The sequence below is a fragment of the Anomaloglossus baeobatrachus genome, chromosome 5 (genome assembly GCF_048569485.1).
Source record: "Anomaloglossus baeobatrachus isolate aAnoBae1 chromosome 5, aAnoBae1.hap1, whole genome shotgun sequence".
Taxonomy (NCBI): Eukaryota; Metazoa; Chordata; class Amphibia; order Anura; family Aromobatidae; genus Anomaloglossus; species Anomaloglossus baeobatrachus.
The window spans coordinates 463,967,972-463,994,265 of record NC_134357.1 but is presented as its reverse complement, the minus strand read 5'-3'; the positions used below and the strand labels follow the sequence as shown (position 1 = coordinate 463,994,265).

Here is a 26,294-nt window from a genome sequence, read left to right as displayed (position 1 = left end):
ATGACGGAGCGGAGTGATGCCATCCGGAACCGCCTGGTTTTCATGTGCTTGTTAAGCAGTATAAATGCCAGAACGGGACGGAAGGAGCCGTCCTATTTTGGCACCACGACCAGGTCGGAACAAAATGCGTATCTGGTTCCTGAAGAGGAACAGGGATTACCGCTCTTTCCGCCTGCAGAAGAGCCTCGGCTCGGTCGGTGCGGTAGTTTGAAAACAAACTGACTCTCACTCACAGGCCCTTGACCTGCGGTAGGTAAATGCCGCTAAAGCGGGGGAGTCTGCCCCCCCGCGGTTGCGGAGTGAGAGGGCTGAAAATTATGAGGAAAAACACTTTGGTAGCGGGTCCTCCGGCTGCCTTCCCCGGGCGTGATTGAGCCCGCTAGGAATCTATGCCCTTCTGGGCTTTTTGAGTCGTCTTGGATAGTTGAATGATTTCATTCAACCCTTACCAACAGACTATCACTAGATAAAGGCAACCTGGTTAAGCACTTCGTTGGAAGCAGCCTCTGTTCCAATCTCTCAACTACTAGCCTCTGCGTAAAAACACGGAGTTGGCGGGTGCCACTGACGTCCGGCTCGTAGAGTCTCGGACAGCAATAACAGCATGATTCGCCATGCCGACATTGCGAGTTAAAGACGCTGCTGGGACCGAGAGTACCTGTGACAGCGACCCCCTGCGCAATACTAGCTGAAATAGCTTGGAGTGCCTTCACGGCTGCGACTGCCGGAGCAGCCGACCTGCCGATAGCTTCATAGACAGATTGCAACCAGAGGCCAATCTGCCTGTCAATGGCATTTTGAAGTGAAGTCCTATCCACCACTACAACTATAGATCTAGCTGCAAGCATGGAGATTGGGGAATCCACATTTGGATACTGGGTCTAGCGCTTGACCACGTCAGGGGGGAGCGACACGTGTCATTAATACGGTCGGAGAAACGCTTATCGTGATAAGCGTGTCGTTTCTGGACTGCTTCTCTGGAGTCAGAGTGCTAAACAAGTACTCAATATACGCTTGAGATACTGAAATAGAGATTTCTCTTGCTGTGAAGCTGACCCCTCCACTGGAGGAGTTGAGGGAGAAATACCCAACCTTTCGTTGATGGACGCAATAAGATTATTCACTATAGCGTCACCATCCGGTGTATCCGGATTGAGAGCGGTCTCAGGATCAGAGTCCTGAACAGCTACGTCTGCCTCAACGTACAGAGAGTACTCCAGCTGGGACCTTGACCAGTGATGGAGTCGAGGGCTAATGCCAGCGAGCCCGCTTAGGCCATCTGGGACTGTCGACCGTGTCGGATGCCTGCTCTCTGGGATGCCTGGAATCACTCTGGCGCCTTGAGATGCTCCAAATCAGGGCGGCCAGGGTCATTGCAACCATATTGCCCATGGTCTGCTTGGGGTGCAAAGTCTGTAAGATGTCAGTCATAGTCACAGACAATATATCAGCGGAAAAACTGCAACTTCGTCCCTGTCTCTGGACAGAGATCACAGGTGGTTCTTTTGGCCACATATAGCAGAGACCCCGGTTGAGCAATTGCACGCACTGGGGGTCCTGGAACCGTATGACATGCAGTACAAGCAGCATAGAAAGCCCGTGCATTGGCAACTTGTCTTTTTCTGCTGTTGTTGTCTAGCTATCTAAGAGCCTAGCCGAGGATAGCGACCGTACAGTGAATAGTCATACAAGCATGAAGTACAAATAAACACTTCAGCACATGTAGTACACGCAGCATTGAAAACTTGTGGCTTGGCACATTTGCTCTTCTGCTGCTGTTGTCTATTTATCTAGGAGCATGAGACAAGGATAGCGACATACAGTGAATGTATAGCATACAGCATGACAGTAAACACTGCAGCCCATGCAATCCAAGCAGCATTGAAAGCTTGCGCGTTAGCACCCTAGCCTTTCTGCTGCTGTTGTCTATTTATCCAGGAACATTAGCCAAGGATAGCGACATACAGTGAATGTATAGCATACAAGCATGACAGTAAACACTGCAGCCCATGCAAGTCAAGCAGCATTGAAAACTTGTGCCTTAGCACCATTGCTCTACTGCTGCTTTTGTCTGTTTATCTGGGCGCATTAGCCAAGAATAGTGACATACAGTGAATGTATATCATAACAATAAACCGTGCAGCACATGCAAGCGAAGCAGCATTGAAAGCTTGTGCCTCAGCACAAATTGCTCTACTGCTGCTGTTGCCCAATCTGACAGTAAACACTGCAGCACATGCAAGCGAAGAAGCATTGAAAGCTTGTGCCTCAGCAGCATTGCTTATTTGCTGCTGTTGCCCAGAATAGCGACAGTACAGTACAGTGCATAGCATATCAGCACACAGTCCAAAAGCCCACTTCAGCATTAGTGGTGTCAGTTGCTTACCGCCCGCACAAGAGCGGGTGTGAGGTCGCCCAAAAACCTGTGACTGGTTCCGTTCTCCCAGAGTGGAAACCATAATGGCTGCCGGCTTCTCTTCCCCGTCCTGTGCAGAGGGGCGGGCCGTGGGCGAGCCCCAGCCAAGAGCGGGAACCCGGCGTCTCACTGTGTTCAGTGAGAGGGGGCTGGAGAATGCAAAGCAGACTCCAGCTCCCTGCGCTGAGCTACTGTACAGCGTCCCGCCCCTCCTCTGACTGGCAGGGCTGGGGCGGGAACGAAACGAAAGCTAGGCCGCAAAGCCGGGGACTCTAGTAATAAGCGCGGCCGTCCTATGTGCACGGCCGACGCCGAAGTCCCCCGGCGCACCACAAGTCCCAGCCGCGCCACAATGTAAAAAACAATCAGCAGCGGCCGGTGCGGCCGTTTTCAATACATAAATTCACTCAGCAAAGCTGCAGTGAATAATAGCACCAGCGCTACGCGCTGTTGTCCCCGGCGCACTAACACTCCCAGCAATGCTGGTGTGTGTGTGCGCGCTTGCCCGGGGACACAGAGTACCTTGATGTAGCAGGGCCCTGTCCCTGACGATACTCAGCTCCATATCCAGCAGGTTCTCTGGGTCTGTGGATGGAGCTCGGTCTCTGTGCCTGGAGACCGGTAAGATCCCACTTCACCCAGAGCCCCTCATGGGGATGTGGAAGGAAAGCAGCATGTGGGCTCCGGCCTCTGTACTAGCAATAAGTACCTCAACCTTACAACACCATCCACGGGTGAGAAGGGAGCATGCTGGGGGCCCCATATGGGCCCTCTTTTCTTCCATCCGACATAGTCAGCAGCTACTGCTGACTAAAATCTGTGGAGCTATGCATGGATGTCTGACCTCCTTCGCACACAAAGCTAAAACTGGAGAACCCGTGATGTCACGGGGGGGTATAGCCAGAAGGGGAGGGGCCTTGCACTTTTTAGTGTAGTGCTTTGTGTGGCCTCCGGAGGGCAGTAGCTATACCCCAATCGTCTGGGTCTCCCAATAGAGCGCTGAAGAAAAAAATATTTAGCGTAAAATTAGGGTTTAAACAATATATCATTCTATGTTTTGGTTTACAATGAGCTCTCACCTTCCCCTCTACTCCAACCCCGCAATCTGCTTCTTGGATCATGCTGACGTCGTTCCCGCCATCACCTGGAAGACAAACCATGTAAAGAAGAGGATCAAGTAACTACAGGACAGTGTCCTTATTCAGGATGTTATACAGAATCCTATTCCATTTTACTATCTGTGCCAGTTATACCTATGAATGGAGTAACTGCAGAAATAAAGCATCAAATCTGCACCTTCTGTCAGAAAAATGCACCAAAAAATGCACCCGGTTTTGGTACCATTTTGGTGTGCTTTTTGGTGTGTTTTTTTTCCTTTGTTTTTTTTTTTTTAGTGACGTCAATGGCTGGAAGGGCTAAAATATGCAGGAAAAAATGCCCCAACAATTGACAAGCTACAGATTTTTTCTGCACCACAATCTGCAAGGAAAAAAAGCAACGTGCGCACAGCACTTCACAAATTTCAACCTCACAGACTTTGCTGGCTTCAGGGTAGGCATGCAGATTTTGGTGCAAATTTCTCAAAAACACGCACCGAGTGCACAGGCCCTTCCAGTTCACGCTCTAAAGCTAAAAACCCAGTGGGAAGTATATATATGTAGAGGTATTCACAGCCTCAGATTATACAAACAAGTAGGTTTCCCTTCACGGACAGCAAACACATGGTTTGAAACTATGCAAAAATTAAAGTGTATTATGTTGCAAAATGGAGATTTTTGGTACTCACCGTAAAATCCGTTTCTTGTACTCTTCACTGGAAGACACAGGAACATGGCAGCAAATTAACCCAAGGTTTCTGTATCCCCCATTGAAGTGACCAAGAAATAAAGATTTTTGCTACTCACTGTAAAATCTCTTTCTTGTACTCTTCACTGAGTGACCCAGGAATATGGCAGCAAATTAACCTATGGTTTCTGTATCCTCCATTGAAGTGACCAAGAAATGAAGACTTTTGGTACTCACTGTAAAATCTCTTTATTGTAGTCTTATATGATAATAAAAGCAGGAGGAAAGCGGGTTTAAATACCGCGCAAAAACCACAGGAGTCCGGAGGGTGTTAGTAAATCCCTTTTTTATTTTCTCAGGTCTATGCGTTTCAGGGACATATCCGTCCCCTTAATTAGGACAATATACAGAGAATACTATATACAGTCATATGAAAAAGTTTGGGCACCCCTATTAATGTTAACCTTTTTTCTTTATAACAATTTGGGTTTTTGCAACAGCTATTTCAGTTTCATATATCTAATAACTGATGGACTCAGTAATATTTCTGGATTGAAATAAGGTTTATTATACTAACAGAAAATGTGCAATCTGCATTTAAACAAAATTTGACCGGTGCAAAAGTATGGGCACCTCAACATAAAAGTGACATTAATATTTTTTAGATCCTCCTTTTGCAAAAATCACAGCCTCTAGTCGCTTCCTGTAGCTTTTAATGAGTTGCTGGATCCTGGATGAAGGTATATTTGACCATTCCTGTTTACAAAACAATTCCAGTTCAGTTAAGTTTGATGGTCGCCGAGCATGGACAGCACGTTTCAAATCAGCCCACAGATTTTCAATGATATTCAGGTCTGGGGACTGGGATGACCATTCCAGAACATTGTAATTGTTCCTCTGCATGAATGCCTGAGTAGATTTGGAGCGGTGTTTTGGATCATTGTCTTGCTGAAATATCCATCCCCTGCGTAACTTCAACTTCGTCACTGATTCTTGCACATTATTGTCAAGTATCTGCTGATACTGAGTTGAATCCATGCGACCCTCAACTTTAACAAGATTCCCGGTGACGGCATTGGCCACACAGCCCCAAAGCATGAGGGAACCTCCAAATTTTACTGTGGGTAGCAAGTGCTTTTCTTGGAATGCCATGTTTTTTTGCCTCCATGCATAACGCCTTTTTGTATGACCAAACAACTCAATCTTTGTTTCATCAGTCCACAGGACCTTCTTCCAAAATGTAACTGGCTTGTCCAAATGTGCTTTTGCATACCTCAGGCGACTCTGTTTGTGGCGTGCTTGCAGAAACGGCTTCTTTCGCATCACTCTCCCATACAGCTTCTCCTTGTGCAAAGTGCACTGTATTGTTGACCGATGCACATTGACACCATCTGCAGCAAGATGATACTGCAGGACTTTGGAGGTGGTCTGTGGATTGTCCTTGACTGTTCTCACCATTCTTCTTCTCTGCATTTCTGATATTTTTCTTGGCCTGCCACTTCTGGGCTTAACAAGAACTGTACCTGTGTTCTTCCATTTCCTTACTATGTTCCTCACAGTGGAAACTGACAGTTTAAATCTCGGAGACAACTTTTTGTATCCTTCCCCTGAACAACTATGTTGAATAATCTTTGCTTTCAGATCATTTGAGAGTTGTTTTGAGGAGCCCATGATGCCACTCTTCATAGGAGATTCAAATAGGAGAACAACTTGCAAGTGGCCACCTTAAATACCTTTTCTCATGATTGGATACACCTGCCTATGAAGTTCAAAGCTCAATGAGGTTACAAAACCAAGTTAGTGCTTTAGTAAGTCAGTAAAAAGTAGTTAGGAGTGTTCAAATCAAAAAATTGATAAGGGTGCCCATACTTTTGCACCAGTCAAATTTTGTTTACATGCGGATTGCACATTTTCTATTAGTACAATAAACCTCATTTCAATCCAAAAATATTACTGAGTCCATCAGTTATTAGATATATGAAACTGAAATAGCTGTTGCAAAACTCAAATTGTTATAAAAAAAGGTTAACATTAATAGGGGTGCCCAAACTTTTTCATATGACTGTATAACTTGATAGTATTCTCTGTATATTGTCCTGATGAAAGTTATGGATATGTCCCTGAAACGCGTAGACCTGAAAAAATAAAAAAGAAATTTAATAACACCCTCTGGACTCCTGTGGTCTTGGCGCGGTATTTAAACCCGCTTTCTTCCTGCTTTTATTATCGTTTTAACGCTGCGGGACCGCTGCCTTCCACACTATTTCCATGCTCAATTAGGGGTTGTGGACTGGCACAACCAGACCAGGTGAGTGTTTTTCCTGACATTCACCCCCCACCTGTTTACTGGATAAGACCCTATTTGCGCCTAATCTTTCCCCAGCTTCTCTCTCCTTTATTGTAGTCTTCACTGAGTGACACAGGAACCATGGCAGCAAATTAACCCATGGTTTCTGTATCCTCCATTGAAGTCACCGAGAAATGAAGATTTTTGGTACTCACTGTAAAATCTCTTTCTTGTACTCTTCATTGGGGGATACAGGAGCCACTGGTTAATCTGCTGCCGTGGTTCTTGTGTTCTCTCAATGAAGTGACCAAGAAACTTTCATTATACAAAGATTTATTTTTTTTTGCTGAAACAGCTGTATCCTAGGATACATGAAATATCTTGTATATCCCATTGTTCAGCCTCATGTTAAAGGGGTTGTCCACCTTTCCCAATTATTTTTACTATATGCATGCAATATCGGCTAATATTCATTCTTGCAATTGGCTTTCATAAAAAAAGAAATTGCACTATTTGCCTTCTATAGGCCCGGTATTGCACAGTTTATTGCAGGCTGCAGAATGAGTGAACTGATATCTGGCAGTTGGACTGCTATGATGATCCGACAGGGAGTGCGTGACTTTTTTTGTTCTGCCTTTTTCTGAGCTGTTCTCATCCATTTTATGACCACAGATCACAAAGTTAACTTAGAAGGAAAACAAAAAGCCCGGAAAAGCCAAATAGTGCAAAAGTTATCATAAAGCAAAATTACAGGAATAATTTCTAGCCCCAAATACATGCAATTGAGTAAAAACCACCTGTCCTTAAGAGTGAACAATCTATTTAAAGGGGTTTTCCACCAACAAAGTTCATTTTAAAGATGATTTTAATCAATATATCTTGGAGCAAAATTTTCCACAATTGGATGTGTTAAAAAAAAAAAAAAAAAAAAGTTCCTCTGTTGAGATAATCTTATATATGTGTCCCTGCTATGTACTTTGTAATGGCTGATCGTACAGGGACATGGTCTAATCATACCACAGCTCCTGGGCTGGGGAGGAAGTAAAACAGAGTATACAAATATCCCAGCATGGGATAATTTCTGATTCTTTTTGTGAGGTAAAACATTTCCCTGCCTGTTTTCTAAAAAATGTTTTACCACAATTTGCCATCCCATGCCGTCCTGTCTATATACAGTGGAACCTTGGTTTACAACAGACCTGGGCAAGGGGCGGCCCGCGGGCCACATCCGGCCCGCCTACTCTGTGACCGGCCCGCCCGTCTTCAGCCGGTGCAGTGGAGCCGGGCTGCAGCGTGCCGAGCAGAAAGAGATCCTGTGCAGGTCCGCACAGTCAGTGCAGGCAGCGGAACGCAGGAGTCTTTCCTCTGTTCCCTGCCGGCACTAATTGTCAGTGACACATGCGCGCGCTCTGACGTTGTCAGTACTGCGCTGCGTGTGTCATTTCAAAAGTTCCCGCCGGGCAGGAGAAGAAGCAGCATAGCAGACGGAATAATTCATCCTGCAGGACCTGCGATGATGTCACGCCCATGTGACTGTGTGGGAGGAGACACAGGATGCCGGGCAGAAAGCAAAGATACTGAATCCTGAAGGAGATGTGGACACATGATGACTGGTAATGAGAAAAGAGGGGACATGAGGGGGAGGGGGGCTGCAGGGTGAGTGCATATGAGGGAAGATGGAGCTGCAGGGTGAGTGCATATGAGGAAAGATGGAGTTGCAGGGTGAGTGGCATATGAGGGAAGATGGAGTTGCAGGGTGAGTGGCATATGTGGGAAGATGGAGTTGCAGGGTGAGTGGCATATGAGGGAAGATGGAGTTGTAGGGTGAGTGGCATATGAGGGAAGATGGAGTTGTAGGGTGAGTGGCATATGTGGGAAGATGGAGTTGCAGGGTAAGTGGCATATGAGGGAAGATGGATTTGTAGGGTGAGTGGCATATGAGGGATGATGGAGTTGTAGGGTGAGTGGCATATGAGGGAAGATGGAGTTGCAGGGTGAGTGGCATATGAGGGCTGCAGACTGACAGAAGGATGTGAAGGGGTGCAGAGTGTTTGAGAGGGGTAAGTTGGGGTACAGGCAGGGTGAGATATGTGGGCAGGGTGTGTGACATATGGGGGTGTAGTGTGTGATCTGGGGGGTGCAGGCTGTATGGGGAGCAGGGTGTGTGAGATATGGGTGTGAAGGTTGTATGGGGAGCAGGGTGTGTGAGATATGGGGGTGCAGGTTGTATGGGGAGCAGGGTGTGTGAGATATGGGGGTGCAGGTTATATGGAGAGCAGGGTGTGTGACATATGGGGGTGTAGTGTGTGTGATATGGGGGTGCAGGCTGTATGGGGAGCAGGGTGTGTGACATATGGGGGTGTAGTATGTGTGATATGGGGGTGCAGGCTGTATGGGGAGCAGGGTGTGTGACCTATGGGGGTGTAGTGTGTGTGATATGGGGGTGCAGGCTGTATGGGGTGTAGTGTGTGTGATATGGGGGTGCAGGCTGTATGGGGAGCAGGGTGTATGACATATGGGGGTGAAGGATATTACAGGTGTGCTATATGGAGGTGTATATAGTGGTGTAGTATATGGGGGTATAGTGATGTAGTATATTACAGGTGTACCATATGGAGGCGTAGTATATTACAGGTGTGCTATATGGAGGTGTATATTACAGGTGTGCTCTATGAAGGTGTAGTATATTACAGGTGTGCTATATGGAGGTGTAGTATACTACAGGTGTGCTATATTAGGGCTGTAGTGATGTAGTATATTACAGGTGTGCTATATGGAGGTGTAGTATATTACAGGTGTACTATATGGGGGTGTACTATATTACAGGTGTAGTATATGGGGTGTAGTGATGTAGTATATTACATGTGTATATAGGGGTGTAGTGATGTAGTATATTACAGGTGTACTATATGGAGTTGTAGTATATTACAGGTGTGCTATATGGAGGTGTAGTATATTACAGGTGTACTATATGGAGTTGTAGTATATTACAGGTGTGCTATATGGAGGTGTAGTATATTACAGGTGTACTATATGGGGGTGTACTATATTACAGGTGTAGTATATGGGGTGTAGTGATGTAGTATATTACAGGTGTACTATATGGAGGTGTAGTATATTACAGGTGTGCTATATGGAGGTGTAGTATATTACAAGTGTACTATATGGGGGTGTACTATATTACAGGTGTAGTATATGGGGTGTAGTGATGTAGTATATTACAGGTGTAGTATATAGGGGTGTAATGATGTAGTATATCGGAGGTGTATTATATAGTGGTGTAGTATAATACAGGTGTATATGGGGGTGTAGTATATTACAGGTATATGGAGGGGGTGTAGTATAATACAGGTGTAGTATATAGGGGTGTAGTGGTGTAGTTTATTACAGGTGTAGTATATGGAGGGGGTGTAGTGATGTAGTATATTGGGTAGAACTGAGATAATTATATTAGTCCGGCCCTCTAAACCAATCCCAATTTCTCATGCGGCCCCATGGGAAAATTAATTGCCCACCCCTGGTTTACAAGAACAATCCGTTCTGGGAGTGTGCTTGGAAACCAAGTTACTCGTCGAGCAAAGCAAGATTTCCCATAGGAAATCATTGCAATGCAGACAATTTATTCCACAGCTTGTTCAATGGCACATCCTGGTCCCCTATTGTGCCATTCCACACATGCACAAACACACGCACACACATATTATGCTCACCTTACCTTCTATTCCCTCGCCGGTCTCTCGGTTCTTGTAGTTCGCTGGTACAGGATGTGTATCGGGTAACCATTGCAACCGATGCTGGACCTTCTGCTGCCAGCGCGCTGACGCTAGAGGCATGAGCCCCTTGCCTCTGATTGGCCAGCGTGCTGTCTTTGAGAAGTGGCTGACAGCGAAAGTTCCTCCATCTTCGCGATAGTTACCCAATACACATCCTGTACCGGCGAACTACAAGAACCGGGAGGCTGGCGATGGAACGGAAGGTAAGGTGAGCATAGTGTGTATGTGTGTGTGTGTTTGTGTGGACTGCAAGAGCGGGTCAGAGCGCGGTGGATGTACGGAACCGGAAGTGTGCGCGGTGAGCATTTGCTCGTTCAGCAAAGCATGCTCGTAAACGGAGTTACAAATTTACAGCAAACTTTGCTCGTATAGAAAAATACTCGCACACCAAGTTACTCGTAAACCGAGGTTCACCTCTACTTTTTTCCTTCCTCCCCGGCTCAGGAGCTGTGGGATGATCAGACCATGTCCCTGTACAGTCAGACACAGCCATTACACAGTACATAGCAGGGGCACATAAGAGATCTCAGCACAGGAACATTTTTTTGTCAACACATCCAATTGTGGAAATTATTATTATTCCAAGGTCTATTGATTAAAATTAACTTTGCAGGAAAAGCTCTTTAAGGGTGGGAGGTGTACAAGCCATGAACCCAGGCAGCAGTGTCTGTCACAGCTAATGCTGATAATACAAATTAGATTTCTTATTTACTGCGTTCTCAATTTATTTTTCAGAAAGAAACAGAATTAAGATGGCATTGCATGTGATACTCAGAAGTCCCTAATGGACCCCCCAGGTGAGAATACGAGATGCTGCCATTAAGTCATTCACATACCGACAGCGCAGGTGAGTTTTCCCGTCCGTTCTTGCAGCAGTCGCACAATTTGTGCTTTCTGAGTGGGGGCACAGCGGCAGCAAACCACAGCCGGACACTGACAGGCCAGCTCCATGAATTCATACTCGTAATATTTCAGACATACCTGATTAGTGAACAAACGAGAAGAGACTATAAAAGGTTTGTCTTATGGGAGATGGATCACTGAATCCAGGTCTTATGGTTTATTTTTATTTTTTTTAATACAAAAAAATTACAAACAACTCGTGAAATTCAGCATTTAGTTTTAGGATACCTTCACACTTTAGCGATGCAGCAGCGATCCGACCAGCGATCTGACCTGGTCAGGATCACTGCTGCATCGCTACATGGTCGCTGGTGAGCTGTCCAACAGGCAGATCTCACCAGCGAGCAGTGACCAGTCCCCAGCCAGCAGCGAAGTGCAAGCGACGCTGCGCTTGCACGGAGCCGGCGTCTGGAAGCTGCGGACACTGGTAACTAAGGTAAACATCGGGTATGGTTACCCGATGTTTACCTTAGTTACCAGCTCACACCGCTTAACTTAGCGTGTGCAGGGAGCAGGAGCTGGCACTGGCAGCGTGAGAGCTGCGGAGGCTGGTAACTAAGGTAAATATCGGGTAACCACCTTGGTTACCCGATGTTTACCCTGGTTACAGCTTACCGCAGGCTGTCAGACGCCGGCTCCTGCTCCCTGCACATTCAGGATTGTTGCTCTCTCGCTGTCACACACAGCGATGTGGGCTTATCAGCGGGAGAGCAACAATAAAAAACCGAACCAGGGCTGTGTGTAACGAGCAGCGATCTCACAGCAGGGGCCAGATCACTGCTCAGTGTCACACACAGCGAGATCGCTAATGAGGTCACAAAAAACGTGACTCAGCAGCGATCTCAGTAGCGATCTCGCTGTGTGTGAAGTACCCCTTAAGAGTAACTATTGGTTTAATTTTTATTACATAAATCAATAGTTCACATGAAGATAAACCACTTTGTAATATATCTTATCAGACAAATCTGCTTCTTTCTCCTCCTGGACTGATCTTTCACTCTCAAATCATGGGTAAACACAGAGCAGACAGATTTCCCCATTACTGAGATAGGAGATGGGAATAACCCTTTGTGCAAATTTATATGTTCATTTTCTTCGGCCAGGTGATTAATACTTTTTGGGCACACGTGGCACCCGTACGCATGTCCAAGATTAGAAAGACATAGCTGCTAACGTTCAGAAACAACACCAACCCTGACCATTAGCCGTGCCCGGTATTTACTTGTACTGGGATGAGCTGCAATACCGGGAATTGACCATGAACAAGTGTAGAACAGTTTCTGGCATAAAGCGGCCATGTTTAAATTATGCCATGAAAATCCTATTAGGCCCTGTGCGCACGCTGCACATTTACCGCGGATTTGCTGCAGAAAATGTGTGTAACATTGCTGCAGTCATTCCCCAGCAAATCCTATGGGTTTTAAAAAATGCTATGCGCACACTGTGTTTTTTTTTTTATACCCGCGGATTTACCTGCGGAGTTTCCGCTGCGGAATTAATGAGCAGGTCACTTCTTTTCTGCAGGTACCTGCGTTTTTTGCCATAGATAATGGTAAAAATCTGCAGGGACCAACCTGCGGAAAATCCGCGGCAAACCGCTGTAAAACCGCATGCAGATTTCGCTGCGGTTTTCTACAGCGGGTGCGGGATTCTTTAAGCGGGTCCGGATTTTTCAAAAATGCACTTTCTAGTGCGCAATAGCCTTACACTGCACAGTATCCTACATATGTTGCATCTTCAGCATCTGACACTTTTTTTTCTTATCTCATCATTGTATTAAAAAAGCTATAACATTATTATTTTGCTCTCAATGTGGCCACATATAGGATATTTTGTGGCACAAATTGTATATATATTTTTTTTAATATTACCATTTTGGGGTCCATATCATTTATTGATTAAATTTTATAAATCTTTTCATGTGGGATGCAAAAAAAAAATAAAAATTAAGGGGTTATTATATCAGTTTCAAGACTTTCACAGCACAGTATAATTGACAAAATTTGCTTTTGTCTCCTTTTCTGGGAGCCATAACAATTTAAAATTTTCTGCGGATGGAGCTTTCTGCGGACTTGATTTTTGCCAGTTGGGTTTATACTTCGGCTCTGTGCACACAGTGCAGTTTTTGATGCTTTTTTTTGGGTGCAGTTTGTTTCCCTAAACTGCATGCGGTCCTTCCCCAGCAAAGTCTATGAGAAATCAGAAAGGCTGTGCTCATGTTGCTTCTTTTTTGCCTGCAGTTTTGGGTGCAGAAAAAAGAAGCAGCATGTCAATTCTTTTTGTGTTTTTCCATTGAATATAGTGAAAATACACATGGGCAAAAACACACCGAAACGCGTCAAGCGCACCAAAATGCGTAAAAACCACATGCATTTTTTGTATCCACATTTTTGGCAAGAAGTGCGTTTTTTGCTGAAGAAACAAACCTGCAGTGTGAACACATACCCTTAGTATGATTATTGGGTACGTAACTTTTTAATTACGGACCTTCTATAGTTTGTGATATGGGTGTAACAAATTCTACATTTCCTGTATTCTATTTTTTATGGCATTTATTGTATGCATTAAATATCAATTTATAGTTTGTGTCATTATGCACACAACAGTGCTAATTATGTGTCTTTTTGCTATTTTTTTATATAATGAAACAGTTTATACAAGAGTTTGTGGCTTTAATTTTCCTCCTATTTATTTTTATATGAATAAACTTTTGTTTTTTTACTTTATTTTTTTCTTTAATCCGCCATTGCATGACAACTATGAACGGATTGCTCATAGCATACACTGCAAAAGTTCAGTATTACAATATGTTCTGTCTGGTCTAATAGGTGTCCTAAGAAGAATACAAACCTGTGATCATGTAGACTGGGGGGAAAAGAAGCCCCCTCAACCCACCTAATCACGTAAAGTCATTTTTGATTTCCAGAAATCAATAGTATATATGAAAATAAGAAACATTGTAATGTATCTAATTAGAGAAATATGCTTCTTTTTCCTCCCGGAGTGATCATTAATTCTGGAAATTCTCAATTCATGGGTAAAAAGGGTCTTCAGTAACTACAAATTCTCCCATTACTGAAATAGGAGATGACAGTTGGTGCTTTTAAAGGTCTATGGAGGAGGAGGAGCAAGAGGCCAACAGAGACATCCTGCTGCAAGTTCTCCTGAAACAACACTTCTATTTATCCATAGAACTTTATGAGCACCAAGTGTCATCTCCTATCTCAGTAATGGGAAAATCTGTCTTCAAGAAACACAGATTATACCGATAAACGTGAGCATGAAAGATCAATCCAGGAGGAGAAAAAGCACATTTCTCAGGTATGATATATTACAAAGTGACTTATTCTCATATGTATTTGTGATTTATGAAAGAAAAATGAAAAATACGTAATTACTTACTGGTAATGTATTTTTTCTGAACCCATGACAGCACCACGAAATGTAAGGGTGCTGTCATGTGTGATGGAAAAATAATTTTTAACCCCGAATACTTGCATTGAAGAAAACATTTTTACAGCTATCTGTATATGGTAAAATAGTAATTTAGAAATAAACCAGTTTCCAAGGCTATAGGCCATGTTTGCAGTATGTCCTAGGATGACCACATCACAGTTTCATCAGACTGATCTTGTGAGTGCTGTCAGTGCACTCGAAAAATAGGAGGCGGCTGTAACCCTCATTGGTTTAACCCCATAGATGCAGCTGTTGTATAGCAAAAGCAGCTTTTATAAACATAACTATTTTTTCCATCACCCATGACAGCACCACGAAATGTAAGGGTGCTGTCATAGGTTCTTAAAAAAACACATTACCGGTAAGTAATTATGTATTTTTGCAATATAGTTTCATCACAAATTTTGCACCATTTGCCTTCCATAGTCTCTGTGCTGCACTTTATATCACTGGCTGCAGAATGAGTTAACTGAGAATCTATTGTGACGCCCTGGCAAAACCAGGTAGTCACAGCTAGGCAACTGCATTACACCTTCCCTCATTAGGAAACATAAAGCCGACCAGAAAACCTAGTCACTCCCAGTTAGGGAAAGATAGACACACCAGTGGGCGTGACCAGGCAGTTGGGACACGCCCACTCAGGGGTCCAGACAGCCCGGGGCGGGAAAAAGGGGAGTGAAGCTTTGGAGTTCAGTTTGAGAGGAGCGTGGGCTGGAGCTAAGGGTAGCTAAGGGTAGCTCCAGCAGTGAAGTTCAGATTGAATGGTACCAGGGTAGGGGCCCTGGTGCCACTGGCTAGGAGGCAGACGGTGGTCTCCGTCAGCAGGAGAAGGGAAGATGGCTCGGTGGAACCGAGATGCACCGGGACAGGGTTGTATCCCGCCGGTACCGACACGGGGAACTGACCCGGAAACCGCAGCACAAAGGGGGGTACTCGGACCCTGAAGCCAGGACCAGAACCAACTGGAGCTGGTTAATTAACCGATTGAGGCCAGGACTAGAGGTCCTGTCCCACCCGAAGTCCCTCATAGAAGACAACAGCCCACCGATTAGGGATAAGGAGGTCACCGCTAGGGCCCATAGATCCCACGAGCCAGCGTCTGCGGGCACGGCTCCTTAGGCCACATCCAGCTGGGAGCAGACTCCTGAGTTTCACACTAGGAAAGTCCACCTTACACACAGCAGTGCAGGACAAGGATAGAGACCACCAGCTGGGTGGGGGACCAGAACGTAACCGGCCACGGCCACCATCACCTTGGTTTACCAGAGACTTGTGTGTTTTACTAAAAGTGAGTACACCAGCACCCCCTGCGGTCGCCATTCCCTGCACATGCCAATCGGGTCCTGGGGTCACCATCCCTGCCCACGGAGGGGTTAACAACTTGCTGCACAACATCTCCCCCGGATGCCCCGTAACAGCAGCGGTGGTGTCCCACCTCACCACACACCGTGGGTGGCGTCACGAACTTAATACGGCACAGCCCGTACATATACGTCCCCCCATTTATTCGGCGTGTCCGCGAGACCCCCGGGTCCGGAGGCCCTCAAGCCACCACCCCTGAAGGCCCGGATCCGAGCAGCGCCGGCTGCTGGCACAGGGGCGGCACACTATCAGTGAACTTACTCTGACAGTTTTAAAAGACTTTATAGAGAGTTTGTACATATTTTCTCTGAGCTGATTTATCATCATAGACCTCAAAGTTATATGTGCAGGGAAACAAATAGTCTGTCAAAGCCAAATAGGTTTCATTAAAAATGTTGCACTAATGGAAAAACTGATATTTAGCCCATACTACATGCACATAAGCAATAGCTGAAGTGGTTTTGATCAGACCCTGCAGTTCCAGTTGTACGCACCTCTAAAGAGTCCCCAGATATAACCAGAGCGCAGTCGTGCTTCCTTCGGAACGCGTTCAGCTCTAGGTGGGCTTCCCCACGGTTAGTTACCTGTGAAGAGAAACATGGTGCAATGTAGGGGTGTCTTCATCAGTGATGAGATCGGCTGCCAGGAGCTTCACCACCCTCAGACACCACTAATGAACATCAGTCTTTCCCAGTTACTCACAGGCCGAAAGATGTGGATGTCCTGGTTTCTGGTCACTAGATGCGCGTTTTTGGCAGTGCAGGTCGCGGTCTCCAGCTTGTCTCCAGTAAGCATCCAGACCTGTTTATAAAAAATGACACTGAGTACGTGGCTGGATGTAACGAGCCGGTATACCCTCAATAGCCGTCTGCTGAACACTTGTTTGGCCGACAGCGCTCCCTCCCAGCCTTGTTCCCCTATACATGCGCCAAGTATGTATGTTACTAATGAGGAGAGATAAGAAAGTCTGCGAGGGACCTGGAATTCCAAAAATCAGCATTCTGCTCCTGCTTTCCTAACATAATCTAGCAGGGTCCCATACAAATGGTGGTCTAGTCCTGCCAAACGAGGGCTTGCATTCATTATTTATTGATTTATAGAGCACCATTAATTTCACAGCACTGTTGGCCAGATTTGCTTTACTGCAGGAGTGGGCAGTTCATTTTCCCAATGGGCCACATGAAAAACTGGCACTGCTGTTGAGGGCCGAACCAATCGGCTGAACTTAAAAGAGATGGTCCAAAACTAAAATGTGAAATTCATACTAAAATGTCTACTTAATTTACTAATCTAATCACTTTTCTAATGTATTTCAATTAAAAGATCCATCACGTACACAAAAGAACACCTGAACCTCACAGCGGGCGGTCTTGTTCTATGGCCGCTCAAGTGTGAATTCAGATGTAGCAGAGCTGAATTGTCGTGGGACCTCATGTGGATTACGTCGGACCTGCAGGGTCTTTTGAGGTTAATAAAGTGGTGAAATGGGTGCTTTTTTGTCTGTTATTTCAAATAAAGATTTTTTTCTCTGTGTTTTGTGTTTATTTCTTTTCACTTATAGATTAGTAATGGGGGTGTCTCAGACGCCTCCCATTACCAATCTAGGGCTTAGTGGCAGTTGTGAGCTGCCAATAACCCATTATTACCCTGATCGCCATCGCACCATGGCAAAGCGGGAAGAGCCGAGTAAAGTGCTGGAACTGTCGCATCTAATGGATGCGGCAATTTTAGTTGGCTGCATGCTGCTATTTTTAGGCTGGGGGCATCCAATAAGCATGGGTCTCTCCGGCCTGAGAATACTAGCCCCCAGCTGTTGGGTGTTCTCATGCCTGGGTATCAAAATTGGGGGAGTACTACATGCTGTTTTGAAAATAATTTATTTTACTAATTAAAAAGAAAAGTCGTGTGCGGTTTCTCCTATTTTGATACACCGCCAAGATAAGCGCATGCCTGGGAATTGTTGCCGCGATCGGTATGATTTATCTGTGATGGGTGTCATAATATGGGGGGACCCTACGCCAAATGTTTTATTTATTTTTACACCACAATACTGACCCGCAGACAATGCCTGTAACTGGTTGCAGTCAGACGCGCTGTCACACAGGCTGAGGGTGCATCTGACTACAACCTATCACAGACGCCAGTACAGCCGGTTGGCGGGGAAAGCAGTGCATATGAATTAACGATAATGAACGTCACCGGAATTTAGCAGCCTAGAAGCAGTTACAGCTCTGCCAGAAACTCAGTAAATATGAATTGCTTGCTTCATTCTTATTTTCTTTATCATTCTTTTTTATTTCCGGAATGCCGGATCTGGATCATTACCCAGAATTCCCAGAAAATTCTGCGCCTGGCACTTGGGTACGTTTGAAACCGAGCAGATCCGAAATTTTACAGTCCGGGTCCAACGATCACTAATAAACAACCTTAAACTTCCACTGCCACTCCCTCGTACCTTCATGCCAGCATTTCTTAAAGTCTCCAGGGTGGGTCGGACATCGACTTGCAGTTGGTCTTCTACCCCGGTCAGACAGAGCAGTTCCATTTCCATTTCCAAGCTCTCAATCACAGTAGCCACTTTCAGTGACCGGTCATGGACGCTGAGCTTTGCCTGTATGTACCGAGCCTGGACAAAACACACCATAAACACCATAAATATACTAGGCTGACGGGAATTGCTTTATATTCATTGAACTAGTACAGAATAATTGCTCTAATTAGCTTTTCCACCATAACTTCTCTTGATTGTTGTTGCCCAGATCCAGCTTGTTTAGCGCTCCTAAGGCTTTGCTCATAGGTAGTGTTGAGCGAGTAGTTGACTATTCGTACTCGCTATGCTGTTAGTGAGTACTGTCCGCAACTCGCATATTCGTTACGAGTAGCGGACACAATGTAAGTCAATGGGAAATACTCGCTAAGTAGTGAGTAACCCCAAAGCCGTACTTTTCATGTGGGTAGCGAATAGTACGGCTTTTGGGTTACTCACTACTTAGTGAGTATTTCCCATTCACTTACATTGCGCCATTTACTCGTATCAAATATGTGAGTAGTGGACAGTACTCGATAAGAGCATAGCGAGTACGAACAGTCAACTACTTGCTCAACACTACTCATAGGCTATATGCACAAAGCATCATTTAGACGCCAATGCAGCCGCCGAGTCTTCCCAGGCAAAGTCAGAAATACGCCGGCGATCGTTTTCTTGATCCGCCTATGCATACGTTCCTGCATTGATTTCCAAGCAGAAGGTTACTTCTTTTAACTGCTTCAGGCTTTCTGGTCCCGGACACAGTTAAACAACATAATACGGAACATGTGGACAATGATGTTTTGACATTGCTGTGCGTTATGTGCATTTTACTTGTATAAGGCGCTTTTATGGCATTTTAAAAAAAAAAAAAAGACATCATGTGCATTTTTTAGAAGCTCTTTTAGGAGTTGATTCTCTCCAAAATCTTAAAATGTTTCAAACATGCTGGAAAACTCTTTTTAAAAATTCACCCCAGCTCCTCCCATTTTAGTGGAGCTGGACAAAACAGGTGTAAAAACGCCAAAAGTCGCAACTCGTAAATGCGTAAACAGTTTTTCAAAGTGATTTATGCCAGAAATTTGGCATAATAGCTTTGCTGAATCGGAGTTAGATGACGGTGTAACTCGCTTAGTTTATGATGCATCTTCTGCATTGGCGGTGTTCTTCTTTTGGTGCCTTTCTGGTTGTTCTTGCAGTGAGTCTGCCACCACCATCTTTTTGTTCTCTTTTAACTGTATTTATAAAGTAGCGACCGCCTGAAGAATGCGTAGATCACTTCTTTAATCTGCGTCACGGTTTTTGAAACCTACAGCAGCTAAAAGTAGCTCCAAAGACTGAGCACTTTAGCGGTTCATTTCCAGCTCCAAAAGAAGTGGAATTGTGCATGAGGATGAGTTATTGGACTGAAAAGGGCACATATACTGTTCTTGCACAGGGGCCCTTTTCTGTCCACCAGTGCTTGAACTACAAGTCATTTTGACAATGCAGTTCACACTTGAATTTTTTTTTTCAGCATTTTTAAGCGCTATTTCAAGCGGAATCTAATAGAAAAAGAGGCTGTGTGCAGATACCCTAAAGAAGGAGATTTTTATGAAACCGTTTCCCCATGACTAATTCGTCCTTTTCAAATCTCGCAAAAACTCTGTCCCTAGATAGCCTTCCAGGCAATATTACTTGTGAAAATATATACCAGTGGTCTCTCCTCCAGAAAGAAAAAAACTCTCTCCTCAGTCTAGGTAACCTATAAGCTCATTCTTTAAAACTTCCTCACATTAATGTATCTTCATCAAATGGAAAAAAAAAAAAATCAGCTTAAGGCCCCATGCGCACACTGCTGTTTTTTATGCTTTTTTGGTACAGTTTTTGGTGACTTTTCAGTCACCACAAACTGCATGCTTTTCCTTTCCCAGAAAAGTTTGAGGATTTCAGATTTGCTGTGCACAAATTGCTTTTTTCTTGGGGTAGCATGTCATTGCTTTTTGTGTTTTTCACCCCTTTGTGAGAAAAAACGCATAAAAAATGCACCAAAACTGCATGGTCAAAAAATGCACCAAAAACGCATGGTTAAAAAAATGCACCAAAAACTGCATGGTCAAAAAAATGTACCAAAACTGCATGGTCAAAAAATGCACCAAAAACGACATGGTCAAAAAATGCACCAAAAACTGCATGGCCAAAAAATGCACCAAAAACTGCATGGTCAAAAAATGCACCAAAAACGCATGCGTTTTTTGAAGTTTTTTTGGCCACGGTGAATTTTTGTGGTTACAGCAAAACTGCAGCATGTGGAAATAGCCTAAAAAATGTACAAAACTTTGCTCTACGAATTTATTCTGTATGAAGAGTCTCACCTCAAAATCCTGATACTGCTCCTCCGTCAGAGACTTCTTTGCCACGACCAGAACCCGGAGTCCTTCTCTTGCCATGTTGCCACACTGGGAAGGAAGAAATTTTAAGTCTGAGCCAGAACAGTAGTGTTCAGAAGAATTGACCCATATGACCCGGTTAGAGATTTTGAACATTTCTGCTAACAAAAAATTATTATTGAGGTCTGTCACCTTCCCAGAATAAATTCATGGGGTATTTCACAAACCATAACGCAAAATTCAGAAGACGTGACACTAAACAGTCCAAAAAAATAAGAAGTCAACAACGGCGTCGCATGGATGAGCTGTGACCTCAATAACGAATTTGGAGAAAAGTCAAGAACAGCAGGTAGCGTAAGCATTTCAGCAGCTGCAGATACACCCGGGGCTAAAGGTCCACATCCAAGATTTCACTCATTCCCGTAAGTAACTTATAACAGAACAGTCCAGGATTTCCTTAATCATGTAACAGTGAAAAAATCTCATTGAAATAGATGGTAATTACTCCACAAAATACAATGACCATGACCTGTGGAGTGTCATTTACACAAGAGTGTAAATCTGCTGAGCTCTTAAGTAATGCACAGCATCTTAAAAGCAGACCTTAAAGGGGTTGTCTACTTATAGAGATTTTTTTTTCTTTATTGAATGTATTTTTGCCTGAAATAAATATGTTTTTTCATTTTTATTTATTTATTTTAATTTTATATATATATATATATATATATATATATATATATATATATATATATATATATATAAAATTAAAATAAATAAATAAAAATATATACACACATATACATATATATACATATAGGTATATATGGGTTTCATTAAAAATTTGCCATGTATAGCCTCTGTTGAATTGTCTATTGTTGGCTGTAAAATGAGTTAACTGAGAAACTGTCAGTGAGCTCATTTTGACAATCCAATAAGAAAGTTTTTAACACTTCTCTATCTTCATTGAGTGCTTATCAGTTGATTTATGGCCACAGACCACATCATAATTAATAGTGCAGGAAAGCAAAGAGCCTGTGAAAGGAACATAACACAAAATCTTTCATTAAACAGAGTTGCTATAATTAATCATAGCCCCACATAGATGCATTTAAGAAAAAAAAAGTTAATTATGCAGCTTTCTACAATACTGCTTCAATTCATTGTTATTTAAAAGATCTGACTACTGTCAGTAAATGGGAACCTTTATGGTATATTCAAATGGGGCAATTGGAATATCGAAATTTACATGTGGTTTGGATTTGACATATGCATCATGTCAATTTATGTTGGGGATTTTTTCAGATTTGGTGAGAATTTTCCCAATTAAGTTTCCTTAAAGGGGTATTCCCATCTCCAAGATACTATCCAAATATGTTGTAGGTGTAACAATAATAATTATAATAATAATAATAATAAATAATAATAGCACAAACCTCCAATTAGAAATGTACTATAGTTCTCCTGATGTAGCCACGTCTTACCTCATGTGCAGGGCATTGACGCTTAAAGGGAAGGTATCGCGGCTTTTTATTTTTGTATTAAAAATAGTGATTATGAAATCAAGTATTTCTAATACAAAATGAAAATCGCAGCTTATTTAGTTTTTATTTAATTCTTATTTTACTGGAGGCACTGGGGGATGCCATGCTGGATTTGCCGTGTATAACGACAGTAACTCATACCTTTATGGCAGCCCCTGTGCATAGAGAACAGTAGTCGGGATCCGACCCCATGCAGTACGTTACAGTGGGCATCTGCTGTGACCTGGACGCGCCCCCTGGGCTGTCCAGATCACAGCAGAGGGAGGAGATCAGCGTCATTATTGTGGAGCGTATGCTGTTTGCTCCACTATACCCCTGTCAACCACCGGGATGTGTGAGTACGGGCCGCCTCCCCTCCCCTCCCCCCGCCGTTACCATCTCCAATGACACCCACTTCCCTCCGTTCTCTGCCCGCTGCCGGAGCTCCCCCCGCTCTGCCCATCGCCGCTGCTGTGTGTGTGTGTGTGTGTGTGTGTGTGTGTCCGCGCGCCACTGCATGTGAGTACCTGTGTGTGTACCGGTGATACTGTCTGCAGGGTTGTGTATCTAATCCTCTCCTGTGTGATACTGTCTGCACGGCTGTGTATCTAATCCTATCCTGTGTGATACTGTCTGCTGAGCAGTGTATCTAATGCTATCCTGTGTGATACTGTCTGCTGAGCTGTGTATCTAATCCTATCGTGTGATACTGTCTGCACGGCTGTGTATCTAATCCTATCGTGTGATACTGTCTGTTGAGCTGTGTATCTAATCCTATGTTGTGTGATACTGTCTGCAAAGCCGTGTATCTAATCCTCTCCTGTGTGATACTGTCTGCAGAGCCGTGTATCTAATCCTCCTGTGTGATACTGTCTGCACAGCTGTGTATCTAAAACTATCCTGTGTGATACTGTCTGCACGGCTGTGTATCTAATCCTATTGTGATGCTGTCTGCACGGCTGTGTATCTAATCCTCTCCTGTGTGATACTGTCTGCTGAGTTGTGTATCTAATCCTCTCGTGTGATTCTGTCTGCTGAGCTGTGTATCTAATCCTATCCTGTGTGATACTGTCTGCACAGCTGTGTATCTAAAACTATCCTGTGTGATACTGTCTGCACGGCTGTGTATCTAATCCTCTCCTGTGTGATACTGTCTGCTGAGCTGTGTATCTAATCCTCTCGTGTGATACTGTCTGCTGAGCTGTGTATCTAATCCTATCCTGTGTGATAATGTCTACAGAGCTGTGTATCTAATCCTATCCTGTGTGATACTGTCTGCAGAGCCGTGTATCTAATCCTGTCCTGTGTGATACTCCTGCTATCCTTGGTGACACTTTAGACATTTGTGGTCATCAACAAAATGGCTGTGCACTATGTCCCTACATGTTATTCTCTGTTATTTGTTGTAAACACTCAGATTAGGAGGGGGGAGGCGTGCCATCACACACAGGAGAGCAGACTCCGCCCACTTTACTGCAGACTGTAATGTGAGCTTTTTTTACAGTGGGATTTCTGTAGGATTTCAGCAGCTGCTCCCCCTTTTTTAATTTTTTTTTTTAGATTTTGCTCAATTAAAAAGAAATGATAATATTTAAACAAAACATTAAAAAACATTATTACTTTACATTTTTTCAGTTATTGAAATTTTTTTTTTTTTTTTGACGATACCTTCCCTTTAAGTATCCATTGTTGCGTCAATTCATAAAGTGACAGTTAGTTGCTCGTGGTCATAACCATGGATACCTAAGCTGCAATGCCCTGCACATGAGGTAAGAGACATGTCTATATCAGAAGTACACTACATTTCTAATTGGAGGTACAGTTAGGTCCAGAAATATTTGGACAGTGACACAATTTTCGCGAGTTGGGCTCTGCATGCCACCACATTGGATTTGAAATGAAACCTCTACAACAGAATTCAAGTGCAGATTGTAACGTTTAATTTGAAGGTTTGAATAAAAACATCGGATAGAAATTGTAGGAATTGTACACATTTCTTTACAAACACTCCACATTTTAGGAGGTCAAAAGTAATTGGACAAATAAACCAAACCCAAAACAAAATTTTTTATTTTCAATATTTTGTTGCGAATCCTTTGGAGGCAATCACTGCCTTAAGTCTGGAACCCATGGACATCACCAAACGCTGGGTTTCCTCCTTCTTAATGCTTTGCCAGGCCTTTACAGCCGCAGCCTTCAGGTCTTGCTTGTTTGTGGGTCTTTCCGTCTTAAGTCTGGATTTGAGCAAGTGAAATGCATGCTCATTTGGGTTAAGATCTGGTGATTGACTTGGCCATTGCAGAATGTTCCACTTTTTTGCACTCATGAACTCCTGGGTAGCTTTGGCTGTATGCTTGGGGTCATTGTCCATCTGTACTATGAAGCACCGTCCGATCAACTTTGCGGCATTTGGCTGAATCTGGGCTGAAAGTATATCCCGGTACACTTCAGAATTCATCCGGCTACTCTTGTCTGCTGTTATGTCATCAATAAACACAAGTGACCCAGTGCCATTGAAAGCCATGCATTCCCATGCCATCACATTGCCTCCACCATGTTTTACAGAGGATGTGGTGTGCCTTGGATCATGTGCTGTTCCCTTTCTTCTCCAAACTTTTTTCTTCCCATCATTCTGGTACAGGTTGATCTTGGTCTCATCTGTCCATAGAATACTTTTCCAGAACTGAGCTGGCTTCATGAGGTGTTTTTCAGCAAATTTAACTCTGGCCTGTCTATTTTTGGAATTGATGAATGGTTTGCATCTAGATGTGAACCCTTTGTATTTACTTTCATGGAGTCTTCTCTTTGCTGTTGACTTAGAGACAGATACACCTACTTCACTGAGAGTGTTCTGGACTTCAGTTGATGTTGTGAACGGGTTCTTCTTCACCAAAGAAAGTATGCGGCGATCATCCACCACTGTTGTCATCCGTGGACGCCCAGGCCTTTTTGAGTTCCCAAGCTCACCAGTCAATTCCTTTTTTCTCAGAATGTACCCGACTGTTGATTTTGCTACTCCAAGCATGTCTGCTATCTCTCTGATGGATTTTTTCTTTTTTTTCAGCCTCAGGATGTTCTGCTTCACCTCAATTGAGAGTTCCTTAGACCGCATGTTGTCTGGTCACAGCAACAGCTTCCAAATGCAAAACCACACACCTGTAATCAACCCCAGACCTTTTAACTACTTCATTGATTACAGGTTAACGAGGGAGACGCCTTCAGAGTTAATTGCAGCCCTTAGAGTCCCTTGTCCAATTACTTTTGGTCCCTTGAAAAAGAGGAGGCTATGCATTACAGAGCTATGATTCCTAAACCCTTTCTCCGATTTGGATGTGAAAACTCTCACATTGCAGCTGGGAGTGTGCACTTTCAGCCCATATTATATATAGAATTGTATTTCTGAACATGTTTTTGTAAACAGCTAAAATAACAAAACTTGTGTCACTGTCCAAATATTTCTGGACCTAACTGTATTTGTTAATATTATTAGACTACTACATACTGGGATAGGATCTTGAAGATGGGAATACCCCTTTAAGTCAAGATTCACAGTGGTTTTGCTGCAGATTACCCATGGAATACTCTGCAAAGTTTAAACATAAAAAACCTATACTCAGTGCTTTTGATAACTCTGGCCCTGTCCTCTGCAAATTTCTGTACAATTCGACCTACTGTGATGACATCTTGACCCATTTGTTAGCTGTAACGTGACAACATCACGGGTGGCCAGGTTGCGGAAGGTGTCATCAAAAAATGACAATGTTCAAATTAAGTTTTTGTGTTAAATGTAATTTTTTTATTTTGATAAGGTTTGTTTTCCATATAACAACCTTTATTAAAAATTTAGCAATTTTAACATTGGCTATTTTAGACTCATACATCCAGTTTTCTGAAAT

At 43.7% G+C, this 26,294-nt stretch overlaps 1 protein-coding gene across 1 annotated transcript in view; it reads right to left on the bottom strand.

Moving 5' to 3' along the window:
• Nucleotides 1-26,294, bottom strand: part of ATP9A (ATPase phospholipid transporting 9A (putative)) — a 165,834-nt gene that overhangs the window by 35,693 nt on the left and 103,847 nt on the right. The window contains exons 17-22 of the mRNA XM_075350592.1: nucleotides 20,864-20,947; nucleotides 18,438-18,608; nucleotides 16,685-16,783; nucleotides 16,477-16,566; nucleotides 11,098-11,242; nucleotides 3,496-3,560 (exon numbers count right to left, since the gene is read on the bottom strand). Of these exons, the coding sequence (XP_075206707.1) occupies nucleotides 3,496-3,560; nucleotides 11,098-11,242; nucleotides 16,477-16,566; nucleotides 16,685-16,783; nucleotides 18,438-18,608; nucleotides 20,864-20,947 (654 nt within the window). The remainder of the gene's footprint in view (nucleotides 1-3,495; nucleotides 3,561-11,097; nucleotides 11,243-16,476; nucleotides 16,567-16,684; nucleotides 16,784-18,437; nucleotides 18,609-20,863; nucleotides 20,948-26,294) is intronic.